Consider the following 13,774-nt stretch of genomic DNA (forward strand, 5'->3'; position numbering starts at 1 on the left):
CCAGTCACTTTCTGGTTCTCTCTTCTTTCTGTGTTTCTTTCATACAAGTGCACGCGTGCACACACACACTACACGCAGCACCCTGGCTCGCACGGGGATAAGTGCACGCAGCACCCTGGCTCCCATGGGGGATAAAAGACACTGCCGTGGACAAGTTGCAAGTCACACTTTATTCACTCGCCAGGATGTCTGGTGGGATCCTGGGCAGCTGACCAGGCCCCTGGGAAGGAGGAAATGGGAGGCACTAGTTGGAGGGGTGGAAGGTGCCTCGTTGGTGCCACTGCATGTCTCGGATGCGGCGCACGGACTGCACCTGGGGCTGGGGGGCCCCGAAGTCGCCGCTGTCCTTGTAATCACCCTTCTCCAGCAGGTACTGCAGCCCGCGGTAGCCGGGGTACTGGTAGCCGACCCACCTGCAGGGCCAGAGGTGGGAAGAGGGGACGTGGGGAGACAGGAGATGCAGATGGAGAGAGAGAGGGAGAATTGTTTAGCCACTAGGAAGGGTGGGGCCTTTCAATCATTTCACACTAACTGGGTGTCGAGCAGGAACACCCCCACTCTTCCTGGGACCAGCCTCTGCTTTCTTCCTTCCCTTCATGGGGAGCTCACTACCTCCAGAAGCAACTTTTAACTGAAGGCCTGACACTGGGTTCAGAGGAAGGGGTGATCTCAAGCTCACTTAAGCTTAGAAGAAGACAGGCCTCTTAACCCAACCCCTGGCAAGGCCAAAGGACAGCAGGCTAGGTCCCAGGAGCCCTCCATGATCCCTCCACCCTTTGAAGCCATCACCATTTAGGGGTCACTCACTCTGAGTACCTGATGACCATTACAGTCTTCTCCCCAGAAAGCATCACACAGTCCTGGCCCACATGGACCTGCCCATCCAGCCCCTGTGGACACCTCTAGCTCTGCTTCTCAAACTTGGGCCCCTATATCTCTGCAGCACAGCCACTCCGTCCCTTGTAGAGCCCATCAGACTCACCAGGCTCCTCCCACCACAGGACCTTTGCATGTGCTGTTCTCACTGTCTGGGATGTCCTTCCTTCTCTCTACCTCTATAATTCCTACTTTCTTGAGATCTCAGCTCAAGAGTGCCTTCCTCGGGGAAGGAGGCCAGATTCGTGCAGATTCCTAAACTATTAACAGTTGTCCCCAACCAGACTGCTAGTTACACAAGGCAGAGGCCAGGTCTGTTTAACCTACCTTGACTTAACTGATCACTTAACACGGTGCCTGGCATATGACGTCACTCGACAAATTGAATCAATGAATGAATAAACGAGTAAATGGAGGGGAACATGAATACAGAACTTTGCACACTCTAGGAGTTTGACAAGTCCCAGAAAGCCAGTATGTGTTGGTAAACTAGCTCTCTTGGGGGGGGGGAGGGGAAAGTCTTGATTTGTAACATTTTCCAATTTCTGAGGTGTAAATACTTCATGATGGCTCATTTCAAGTTACCAATGATTAAATAACCAGCTCACATAAATTCTGAAAAGTTAACAGTCAGCTTTTGCAAGCTGGTACAAGCCGGCTCCAGCACGCCACTACCCAAAGCCCATCATCAGACTCCCCGTGGAATCCAAATTTTTCACATTGAGAAATTCCCCAATGCTGATGGTTGAGGTTTATGTGCCGAAGTTTAATTTGGCGGAGAAGGATCCCTCCTATTTCCAATCTCAGGAACTCAGGCCGTCAAAGGCCAGCACGGGCTGGGCTTCCTGCCTCTCCCAGCTCTGTTAAGACCACTCAACTCATTCCCAGCTTCTGCTCCTCCCACACCCTCCCCACCTCTGCCTTACCCTGCCCCCCCACCCCCACCATTTACTGTCCTGCTCTTTGGGCCTGAGGTTAAGGCCAAGGTTTCTCTCCTCCAGAGGTAGGGTGTTGCCCAAAAGGCAGATCAGGATGGAACTTCAGGGGCCAAAAGCCATGTGTAGGCTGATGATTTCAATGCCCATTTTCCAATGAGAAGACTGAGGTCAGGAATGTACAAGATCCCCAGAGTTCAGGACAGAGCAGGACTTAGCAGCCCAGGGTCTGGGCCCCTGGGGCGGGGCAAGCCAGGGCTGGGTGTGCACTCACGTGCCACTCTGCACCCGCACAGAAGACACCTTCTCCTGGTAGCCGTGGGCATGGAAGCTGGGCACATCATCGTCTATCACCTCCATCTTCTTCCCTGTGAAGTTGGGGTTCTCATAGAGGATGATCTTATGCTCCTGGCTGTCCTGTGGACAGGGAGTGGGGGAAAGCGAGTGTGGGTGAGGGGTCCCTGGAGTTGGGACCAGCAGGCTCCACCTGCAGCCCGCTGGCCCAAGACCCCCACCACGTGAGTGTCTATGGCAACGGCATCCAACAGTGTTTGTTCATTAAGATCCTACTGGGCTATTTTCACGTAACAGACACTCCAGATTCTACACTTCGGGGAATATTTGATTCTGAAATGGCATTTTCCCTCCCAACGCCTCAACTCCCTTTTTTAAAAATAAATGACAGCCATGATACACACACACACACACATAGGCTTATCGTGCCTCTAGTAGACACTTGAAATATTTTGGCTTTCCTTCATCTCCACATATCTTCCCAGCCTCCTGTTCCTGTGACATTTTTCTTAGTCATCTCCTTTCATCCTTTAAACTACTTTTATGCTGTTTGGTGGATAAGAAAACTGAGGCTTAGAGAGGTAAAGTGACTCAAGGTCACACAGCCGGGAGTGCCAGAGCCAGCAGAGGAACCCAGGTCTGTGGAATGCCAAGTCCAATGTTCTCCGATTTTCCATCTAGTTCTGGGGAGAACTAGACTGGGCTGGGGAGGTTTGGGAGTATAACTGAGCATCGCTGGGCCCTTTGCCCTCCAGAGAGTTCACATACTAGTAATCAGGATCAGAGAAGCTCTGAAAGGTTACACTGGCATGAATTGTGAACAAGAGCTAAACTGCCTTCTCCTCCACCCCGAAACCCAGAATTTCTTTGAATATTTATGGTGGCAATCATTTATGGAACGATTGCTTTGTGACAGAAATCACACAGCCCTGGACCACACCATCCACATAGAATAGAATGTGAACAGCGCCCCCTGGAGCATCTTGAATGAAGCCCCTGAAGTCATACGGTGTGGCAATTCTCAGGCTAAGCCTGCTGGTATCTCAGGACAGTAGATACTAATATCCCCATCTTACAGGTGAGGAAACTGAGGCTCAGGGAAGTGAAGTGACTTATGCGAGGTCACACAGCCAGGAAGTCCCCCGCCAGTCAGAAGGGGCACGATGCCAGAGGTGAAGGCTCCTTCCTGGTCCCCAGACCGCTGGCTCCAAGGGGGCAAAGAGAGGAAGAAGATGAGGGTCGGGGGCTTACCACTTTGATGGGCCTCAGGGAGCTGAGGGAGTCTGTCCTCCGACTGCTGGTCCATGAGTCCCAGCGGGGGTACTCACCCTTCTCAAACACAAACTGCTCCCCTTTGCAGTTGGCTTGCTCATAGCCCACCCAGCTGCAGTGGAGACAGAGAGAGAGAGGGCAGGTCAGGCTCACTCCAGGCTTCCTCTGGTGGGACCCTGGCTACTCGTTTGGGCCCCAGTGCTCACAGTTGCCCAGCTCATCAAAATGAGTAGCAGCCTCATTTAAATCCAAGCACAGCAAATCCAAGAGCAGCGTCACCTCAGTTATCCAGAACCCAGCAGGGTGCTGACTTCAATCATCTGGAACATAACCAAGAAATGAGGAGGAAGTCTAAAAGATGGCCTAGCAACAAATACAGATGTATAGAACCCATGTCCTAAGGCCAATGGTATGCTGGTAAATCAACAGCCAGCTCTGAAAAACAAAACAAATCCTGTTTGTAGCGTTTGCTAATTTCCATGGTGTAAATACTCCCACCGTGGCCAGTGTCAAGCTCTCAGTGTGACATCAGTGAACATGGAGTTGGGAAGAAATGTGCCCAATCAGCTTTTACTACCGAGAACAGACTGCAGAATATCACTGTATCTAAAGCTCACGTACCTTGTTCATACCAACCCCTTCTCTCTGGGTCTCTTTCCTCTTTGGTTCTTGATGGTGGTCTCTGGACTCCTACGCTACACAAAACTCTAATAGTCTTAGATCCACAGTAGAAGAGAAAATCCTTAAAGGGAAGGATTACCTGCCAGTGAGGCATGGCTAATAGAGGAAAGGGGACAATAAGAAAAAGGTGGCACCGACTTCATAATGCCTGGCATTCTGGGGCGTTCATCGCAGAGGCAGACAGTTCAGCCTGGCACAGTGACAACTTTGGAACAGTAATCTAAGTCCTTAACGGAAGGGGAGATGATGTTTCTTGCTGCTTTTAGAAGAGGATGCCCTCTTGATCTGGCAATTCAGCTTTAGGCAACGTGTCCTTAGAAAACAGTTGTCAAAGAGCTCACAGATAACATGGGTAACGATGTTCATCACGGTGTCGTTTATAATATCAAATAATCAAAATAACTTACACATCCAATGGGCATGGCCTGGTTGAGTAAATTATGTCATATCCCGTAATGAAATGATACAAAGGCATGAAAAACAATGAAGTAGGACACGGGTTCTCAAACTTAACTGGGCAGAAATATCACAGGGTGGTGGGTTTGTGAAATGCAGATTCCTGGGCTCCAGGCCCAAGAGTTTGATACAATGGGGCAGGGCTGGGACCCAAGAATCTGCATTTCAAAGCCTCCCCACCTTCTGTGATTCTGATACAGATTTACCTCCAAAAATCTCTTTGAAAAGCACTGACATAAAATGCTACTTAATGACATGGAGAGAATTTGAGATAAAAGTTTTCAAAATGAGTTATAAACCAGTATGTAAAGCATGATCTGACTTTTGATTAAGTATATATCTAATATATATTTGATGAAATATATACAGAGAAAAATATAAGTTTATATGAAAATCTTAATGGTTACTCTGAGTGGTAAGATTAGAGTCGTATGGCTTTTTTGCACTAAACCATTGCTCCTTAATTTTAAACAATAAACAATAATTAATAAAACTATCAAATTTTAAAAGAAAGCAGAGGAGGAATATAAGGTCTATTTGAGAAATTCTTGCATCCAGATACTAAAAAAAAAAGACAACTGAAAAATCAGATGTGGTGCTTCAATTGTCAAAACTTCAGCCGTCCGGGAAGACATGCTGTCAGGCACACTGATGCTCTGAGCGCATCAGCTGAGTGGGGCTGGGCAGGGCCATTCCTTTGGCCGTGTTCTCCACACCAGCAGACTCTGATTCAATTACGGTCATCACACACTGCAGAATTCCCGGTGAACCTTGAGGTGTGGTGCGGGTCATCCAGGACCCACACTAGACTCACTGAACTGTTGGTTGGGGGTCACTGGTGGCCACCCCTGATTCCGGAGGCTCTTGGAGAGAAGGAACAGTCAGGGAACCACAAGGAGAGGCCCCTACAGGCTGTGCTCAACTATGTCACCTGAGCGCAGCAGAGTCAGACCTGACCAGTCACCTCCCCTTCTCTCTTGGGCCAGGGGTCCCAAGCCTGCTGGCCCCCAAATGTGTCAGCGTAGCTGCGAAAACCAAGTATCACCAGGACCTGGGAAGGGAGGGGTGGTTGCAGAGCTGGGACATCCAGCTTTAAACCTCCCAGGAGAGTGAGGACACTCCCAGAGCCAGAGATTGGCAGCTCTAAAAAGGTCCACGGGAGTCACTGTGTCTGTCTCCCTGCCTCAAGGAAGTGGATGACCTTGGTGTCAGGCTTTTCACATGAGCTCCATCCCATCATCCCCAGGAGGACATGCTTATCCTCTCCTACAGAGGAGAAAAACGAGGCGCAGAGAGAGAAGTTCCTGGTCCAACGTCACACAGCACAGAAGTGGTGGAACCAGGATTTGAAACCCAGCTCTATCTGAACTCAAACCACAGGCTCTCTCCACAGGCTGCCAAGACCCCAAATCCTGGTCTCCTGATTGCACAGTCTAGGAGCTCAGTGAGAGCGGATCCCTCCAGCTCGTTCCACAGCCTGACTGCCTCACCCCGGCAACCCCTGACCAAGTGAGGCCCCCAGGTACTTACGGTCCAGCCTGCACCAGGACAGAGCCTGCCTTCTCCACGCCGGTCTCCTTCAGGTTGGGGCAGGGCCCATTGAGCTCATGTGAGTGGCCCTGGAAGTTTTCCTGCTCAAAGATGATGATCTGCAACAGGAGGAGAGAGTCAGACCCCCGTCATGATGGGGAGGAGGGAGAACAGGGCAGTGGGGGTGAGTGGGCGTAGGGAGGGGGCTCAGAGAGCCTTGAAGGATGCTGAAGGGTTCCACACTTGGGAATCACGAACCAAATATAAAGTCTGACATTCTTGGCTCCAGTTACCAGCTGCAAGACCCTAAGCCAGTATTTTACCTGTCTGAGCCTCGGTTTCTCCATCTGTAAAATGGGAAATAAAGACAGAACCTACATCATGGGGTTGTTGGAAGGATTCAGAGGAACGTGATGGTTAGCACACCATATTTGCTCTGCGTGTGGGAGGCATAATTATATTAAGGGACATGCTAAGATTCCCAAGTGGGTAAGTGGCAGAGCTGAAATTAGAGCCCAAGCTTGTCTGATGCTGTTTCCTGTAGAGCAGCATTTTGATACCACTGGTCTGTGGACCAGAGTAGGAGTAATAAGATGCTAGACCATGCTGCTTAAGCTTCTCCTGCCCCCGTTAGAGCTGGACCAGTGCTGCCATATCCACCCTTCACCCCCATTTCACCCATAAGACTACGCATACCTGTGCCCTTTTCTTAAGCCCCCACAGGTTTTGCAGGCTATCCTCCGGATACTTCTTAAGAGGACTTCACTCCCCTTGCCTCACCTGCCTCTCAGCAGCCCAGGGAAGGGCCGGCAGGATCCCCATCAGGAAAAGTGAAGATCAGCAAAATGAAAGGGCTGCTCAGGGCCTCACAGCCAAGTGCTAAGAGGTGGGGGCGGGGGGCAGCTGCCTCCTTTCAGGATTCCAGACAGAACCTGGGGGCAGACGTTTTTCAGCCACACTTCCCCCAGGGGACTGCCTCTGGATGAAGGGGGGCGGGGTTCAGGGAAGTGGGCCTCCAGGAGGGGCAGCTGCACAATCCAAGCGGTCAGCACTGGCTGGGTAAACACGCCCCTCTCTCCCAGGCCGGGGATTAGCCAGACAAAGCCAGGGGAGGGAGGCCCAGCAAGGTTCAGAGTCAAATTCCATGGGCTCAGTTCAGCCTTTATGATCACTGACAAGATCACAGATGGGTCAGGAGAACTGGGCTCCTATGTCGCCTCTGTTGCATACAGCTGTGCAACCTGAGGAAGCCACGTGATTGCTCTGAGCCTCAGCTGTCCCATCTGTAAAATGGGGAATCATGCCTATTCCGCAGGCTTATTGAGAAGAATCGAGAACCTGGGAGTCAGGGGCTAGTGGATTATGACACTGGCCTGGGAGACAAGGGCTTACAGGGGCAAGGAGGGCAAGGCAGGTCAGCCTCCCCATGCATTTGAAAGGCCTCAGAGCCCAGGAGCTCAGTATTATCATTGTTGTTGTAAGTATCAACAAATGGATGCTAAAAATTTACGTATTACCTGATCCTTTCAACCTGCACTGTCCAATTCAGCAACTACTAGATGTCTATTGAACATGTGCAACTAATCTGAATTAAAATGTGCTATGGGTATCAAAAACACATCAGATGTTGAAGATACAGTATGAAAAAAAGAATATAAAATAGTTCTCCAATAATTTTTCTACTGACTGTACATTAGGATATATCGGGCTTAATAAAATATATGAAAATTAATTTCCCCTGTTTCTTTTTACTTTGTTAACATGTCTACTAGGAAGTGTTAAAGTCCATAAGTGGCTCCCATTTGAAATCGATTGGACAGAGCTGCTCCAAGCCATATCACACTGGGCTTCTTGCTGCTCAAACGCACCCATCTCACTCCAACCCCTGGGCCTTTGCACTCACTGTGCCCGTTGCCAAGAATGCTCTCCCCTACCCCCAACTCCCCAGTTTTCACTACTTCCTCACTTGACTGGGGGCTCTGCTCAATGTCACCTCCTCAGAGAAGTCCTCCCTGACCACCTTAGCTAACACGTTCCTCGTCCACCCTGACCCTAAAGAACCCACTCTTGTTTCTTCCTAACACTTTCCACTCCTTGAAGTTATGTATTTATTAGTTTATTTATTGTCTTTCTTCTAGAAAGTAAGCCTCTTAAGGGACAGAATTGGGGTGAGCTGGGGTGGGGGCCCAAATCAGACCAAAAGGCAGTTCCAGGATGGAATCTATGCCTGGGGCCTCTGAGGCAGAGGGAAACAGGAGGGCAGCCTGGTGGACTGTAGAAGTTTGAGGGCAGATTCAGTGTGACAAGCCCCTGACATTGGGATAAGATCCCACCGCCCTTAGGAGGAAAAAACAAAGAAGGCTGGCGTTAGGTGGACAAGCATTAGGCTGGGCCTGTTTTCTTTGCCTCTTCACAATTATCTTATGCCATGAGTCCAACGCTCCCCAGTTTTTGAAGGAGGGACCTGAGGCTCAGAGAGGTCAAGTGACTGGCCAAGGTCACACAGCAGGTGTGGAGTCAGGAATCCCACCCCACCTCCCATTCACAAGCCCCATCTCAGGCTGGACTGAGGGTCTGCCTTGGCTTTGGGTACCCACCCTGGGCAATGGGGTAAAGGGTAAGGCAGAGAAAATTAAGTCTCCAAAGCCAGAAGGATGCTAGTCGTGGGCTGGGGAGGGGCCTTCTGAATCAGCACCCCCTCCAGTGTGCAAGTTGGGGAGACTGTGGCCCAGAGAGGGGGAGCCCCAGAAAGGAAGACACCAACCCCACTTTACAGGAGGGAAACCGAGTCTGGGAGAGGCACCGTGCTCGCCACCCCTTCCTCCCACGTGGTACCCACCTTGGGGTTGAGGGGCTGAGGTTTGCCCGCTTGGGTCTGGTGGTCTGAGGCCATGGTGGGCTGTCCGGTGCAGGAATGACCTGGAAGGCAAGGCATGGGGGAAGCAGCAGTGAGGACCTCTCTCTGGGCCCTCGGTTCCCCCACTGGGGGGACAGGGGTGGTGGTGGCGGCGTGTCCTGGGGCCACATCACTCCAGCCCCACGTCCTGTTTTCTTGTCTCCCTGATTTCAGGTTGTCCTAGGGCAGTGGAGACAGCCAGCGGCTGCCTGAACGTCCATCCTTAGCTTCGCTTCTTTGTGTCCAGGCCAGCTCCGAGGGGGGACAGAGAAATGAGGTCTACTAAAAATTAAAGTGAGAAACTAGAGTGTGAGTGGGGACCCACTTGGCCCCAGATAATTGATGCTATTATGCATAAATTTCTTATGCATCGATTGATATTATGGAGAAATTTCTTGATTCAAAGAATATAACGTGGGCAGACAAACCCCATGCACTGGCTGTGCTTGGCCGGGTTTTAGCTCCCAATCTGCCATCTCACAGAGTCCCCTGGGCCCCCGCCCCTCATCCCCAACTTCCTCCTTGACTTCTGCCCCCCCCCCATCCAGTACCCAGAATGCTCCTTTCCACCATTGGTCTTATCCTCCCCTCCACCACCCAAATAGTACACAAGTGCGTTATGGAACTCCTGCCACAAGAAAGCAACGACGCGAGTGTTATGGAAGTTCAGGCACTGTGACCAGCAGCAGCCAAGAACGTCAGAAAATTCTGGAAGAGTGTCAGTTTCTTCTCCCTTCCCACAGGATGGACAGAGAACGCAGCCTGTGTTTTCCCAGTGTAGAGCGGAAACCTGTCTCCTTCTCCAGAGACAACATCCGGCTTCCAGAAGCTCCTTCCACACCAGAGGCCAGGCCAGGATGTTCCCCAAAAAGAGGACATTCAACTAAGCAGCTTGGGAGCCAAACCTGCCCTTCTCCCCTAAGAAACCAGCCCTCTGGGTCTGTCACTGTGCCCAAGATCCCACATTACAGCCCCAGCGGCATCCTCAGACTAAAGATTAAGCTCAGGTGGTTCAGCTCAGGTGCTTCCTCCGCTGCTTACCAGCATCAAGGCCCTGGGAAGGTCATCCCCTCTGTGCCTCAATTTCCTGTTCTGTATAATGGGGACAGGATGGTGCCTGGTCCACAGGTTGTGATGATCCAATCATATAACACAGAAAACCTCAAGCACTCGGCCGCCGTCCCGGAACCCACTCAGTGCTCAGTGCACGGCAGCAATTATGGCATTATTAGTGTCCTTTCCACCCAGTTTTAGTGCCTTTGGAGTCACCTGTTGCTGGGAGCTCCCCGAGAGGGGGGCTGCTTCCTAGCTGTCCCAAGGCGGGACACAGAGCCGGTGCCCGGGAGTGTTTGTGGATATGGAGAGAGCTGACTCACCACCCTAGAAATGAAGCTGAACCTTCCGTGGTTTTACTCCTTCCACTTGCAAAACCCTCAGTTATATGCTCCTCCACTGGCAAAACGAGGATGCTGATGGACTGTCTAATACTAATAAGGAGCACCACCAAAATACACACTGTGCCAGGCACTGCGCTAGACCGCTCACCTATGTACCTCTGAGCCCCACAGCAAAGGAGGTTTTACGACCCCCTCCCCATTTAACAGAAAAGAAAACCGAGGCTCAGCACCTTGAGGTCTTTGCCCCAAGTCACCCTGTCAGAAAGTGACAGCCTCTGGATTTGAACCCAGGTCTCCCACACTTTCCAGCAGGGAGGAGGATGAGAGAAAAAGGCAAGACAAGCAAGAGAGGCATTCTTACCAGTGACACCAGCCCGAGAGTGCCCGTGAAGCCGGCCGGCGGGAGGTGGCATTTATACCTTCCCCAGCAGTGCCGGTGCCAAGCCGGGTGACCGCTGCGTCCCTGCGGAAAGCGGGGCGAGAATGCTGGATTAAGCCCGCACCAAAGCCCAGGTCAGCAAATGCCCACAGACATTGTGTCTCTGCACAATAATGTCATCAGCTTTCAGATTCGGCCGCGCCAGGGTGGTCAGGCGGTTGAGCAAGGAGATGCCCACTTTGCATGCATCAGCCGTCCAGCTGCCAGAACCAGGGGCATGCTGGGTTCACTGATGTGGTCAGTTGAGCCCTGGGGGAGGCAGACAGAGGCAAATTTCAGTGGCCCTGGTGAAAAAAAAACAAGGACAGGAAGGTGGTTTGGCAGGGTCCAGCATCCATCCATCCATCCGTGCATTCAACAAATATTGATCAGGCATGCACTTGGCGCCAAGCTCTGCTCTAGGGGGTAGTGTCAGGGAGGGGACCTACCCCAGCCTGGACCACCCAGGAAGGCTCCTGGGAAGAGTCAAAGTCCTCAGCGATGAGGAGAAATTCGCCTGGGAAGCCGGGTTGGGAGGAGGGTTCCAAAGAGAAGGGGACCAGGTACAAGGCACTGTCGCGGTATTTTGAGAAGACCTGCAAACAGGTTAATGCAGCTACAGGGTGGTCTGTGATGGGGCAGGGCCTGGGCTGGGCGGCCAAGGTGGGAAGAGGCCTGATCTTGCAGGGCTGAGGAGAGGGATCTTCATTCTGAAGGCCCCTGACTGTCCCAGCACTCACTGTTCCTCAGTGGGGTGCCCTTAGGATCCTTGGGCCCCGTGGTGTGGAGAAACCTCTCACATCCCTCCTGCCGGCCTCATCGCTGCCTCATGGGCATTTGGCCTTAACTGGCATTCCTCCAGTTTGCATGTCCTCCTTGTAGACAGTCTGTGTCCTGACTGAATCCAAGGTCAGGCAGGAGAGAGGGGACAGCACGGGGGTTTGGAAACTGGGTTTGAGTGAGGGGACTTGCTCGCCCCCGCCTTCCACGCCCCCAACACACACACACACACACACACACACACACACACAGACACACACACAGACACACACACACACACACACAGACACACACACAGACACACACAGACACACACACACAGACACACAGACACACACACAGACACACACAGACACACACACACACACAGACACACACACAGACACACACAGACACACACACAGACACACAGACACACACACACAGACACACAGACACACACACACACACACACACAGACACACACAGACACACACACAGACACACACAGACACACACACACAGGCACACAGACACACACAGACACACACACACACACACAGACACACACAGACACACACAGACACACACACACACACAGACACACACACAGACACACACAGACACACACACACACACACACAGACACACACAGACACACACAGACACACACAGACACACACACACACACACAGACACACACACACACACCCCAGCCCCTGGGCATGCTGTGTCTCTCTGTAGCACTTCTCACCACCTGACATCATGTTACTCATTTATCTGCTGTCATTCCAAATAGAAGATAAGCATCAGGAGGGAAGGGCCAATGTCTGCCGGGTTTACCACTTGTTGGGCTGCACCCGCAAGCCTGTGAACCTTGTAGTTTCCCAGCCTTGAGACCAAAGAAAGAGTCCAGAGACAGCGACAGAGACATCAGTGGTTTATTGGACAAGAGGATATTGGACATAAACGGTTCTGGAGAGACACCTCACCATGTGCAGCCGATGGCTGCCCAGACATGGCAGAAATCTTCTCCAGCTACTCAGGGAAGAAGGAGGCTGCCCTTTATAGGGGGAATTGACGTCAGGTGGGCTCATCGATAACCAGGGACTAATGAAGCCCTGCAATGAAGAGGATTGGGTGGTCATGTGAGTGAAGCAGGGGCTGGCCGAGCAGGGGATGGACACAGAGCAAGAGAACAGCCACCTTGAGGGGCCTGAGCCTACTCTCCACCCCTACATCCCCTGCACAACCCTTGCAGTCCTGGCCCACCCCACTTCCCCGATATCCCTGGGGTCGGGCCGGGGTGCACCGCAACCGAACCCCACAAATGCAATCTAGACACCGGCAGCTAAGGAGTATCACAAGTAAGCCAGGTGCTTATCGGGTCAATTCTTCATGTAAGTCCAGCGGAGGACCACCACGGCAATCAGCAATCAGATTCATCTCGCAGGGAGGCCCCCATTGCCGCCCAGTCTGTGAACAGATTCCCTCCACTCAGACTAGGGAAGAAACGTAAGGTGTTCAACAGGCACAAGACAGGGAATATCATGACCATCGCGAAATACAAACAGTAAGAGCACTGAGACAACCCCACCCCGCCTGTGGTTTCTGCCCCGCCTGCAGGACCACACCAGCTGCCCACCCTCGGGCCCCACAGCCAGTGCCAAATACCAGAGAGGAAGTTTTACAACAGGCCACAGGGTTAATATAATGGTGCCTTTCTCCAGTAGGGGCCCAGGTTAATTACCTTAGCGGCCTTAGGTGGGGCCGGAGAGAAGACAGGGGAAATCTGTAAGCCCCTTTCTAACGTTATTCCCAAGAAGCCGCAAACACAAACCACCGGGACTTAACCCTGCCAGTCCCAGGCCACTTTATAACTGTTCCCCGGGGGTAGATCCTGTGTCAAGGCCAAAAGTGAGTTGTTGTCCTGACAGGTGGTTGGCAACGGTCCTTTGGTCCCTCGGTGTCAACAGCTGAGCTCGGGCGGTGTTGACTAGTTGCCTCTAGGTTAACACGGCGTAGGCGCTGGGACGATGCTCCTGGGATGCTCAGTGATATCTCGCAGGGCTCAAGTCAGCCTCCTGGTCCACGTGTTGAGAGCAAGCTCCGCTCTCAATCGTTTAAGTGGTCCCTTCATAGCCCAGCAGTGGTGGGGCAGTAGGCAGGTGGAAAATCGAGTGTATGGCATTTTTATCAGCCCATCCCTGGACTTCATGGTCCTTGGTGGCTATCCATGTCCACGGGGGTCCTGTAGGTC

The 13,774-nt window shown here is 52.0% G+C and overlaps 1 protein-coding gene across 1 annotated transcript; it reads right to left on the reverse strand.

Moving 5' to 3' along the window:
• Window positions 1–244: 244 nt before the first annotated feature.
• On the reverse strand, window positions 245–8,937 carry CRYBB2 (crystallin beta B2). Its single transcript, XM_059894601.1, has 5 exons — window positions 8,884–8,937; window positions 6,045–6,163; window positions 3,357–3,489; window positions 2,086–2,228; window positions 245–413 (listed from the first exon to the last, which is right to left on the reverse strand). Exons 1-5 carry the CDS (start codon window positions 8,935–8,937, stop codon window positions 245–247), a joined length of 618 nt encoding a protein of 205 aa, XP_059750584.1.
• Between the last annotated feature and the right edge of the window lie 4,837 nt (window positions 8,938–13,774).

This window comes from Balaenoptera ricei, chromosome 14 (assembly GCF_028023285.1).
Source record: "Balaenoptera ricei isolate mBalRic1 chromosome 14, mBalRic1.hap2, whole genome shotgun sequence".
In the NCBI taxonomy this organism is placed as follows: Eukaryota; Metazoa; Chordata; class Mammalia; order Artiodactyla; family Balaenopteridae; genus Balaenoptera; species Balaenoptera ricei.

What these genes read in the sequence shown, in the direction of transcription:
- CRYBB2 (XM_059894601.1), bottom strand. Translation starts at nt 8,937, where the DNA reads ATGGCCTCAGACCACCAGACCCAAGCGGGCAAACCTCAGCCCCTCAAC. An exon ending in CTCAGCCCCTCAACCCCAAG is followed by an intron (nt 6,164 to 8,883) that starts GTGGGTACCACG and finishes CTCCTGTTGCAG; the next exon opens with ATCATCATCTTTGAGCAGGA. An exon ending in GTCCTGGTGCAGGCTGGACC is followed by an intron (nt 3,490 to 6,044) that starts GTAAGTACCTGG and finishes TCTCCACTGCAG; the next exon opens with CTGGGTGGGCTATGAGCAAG.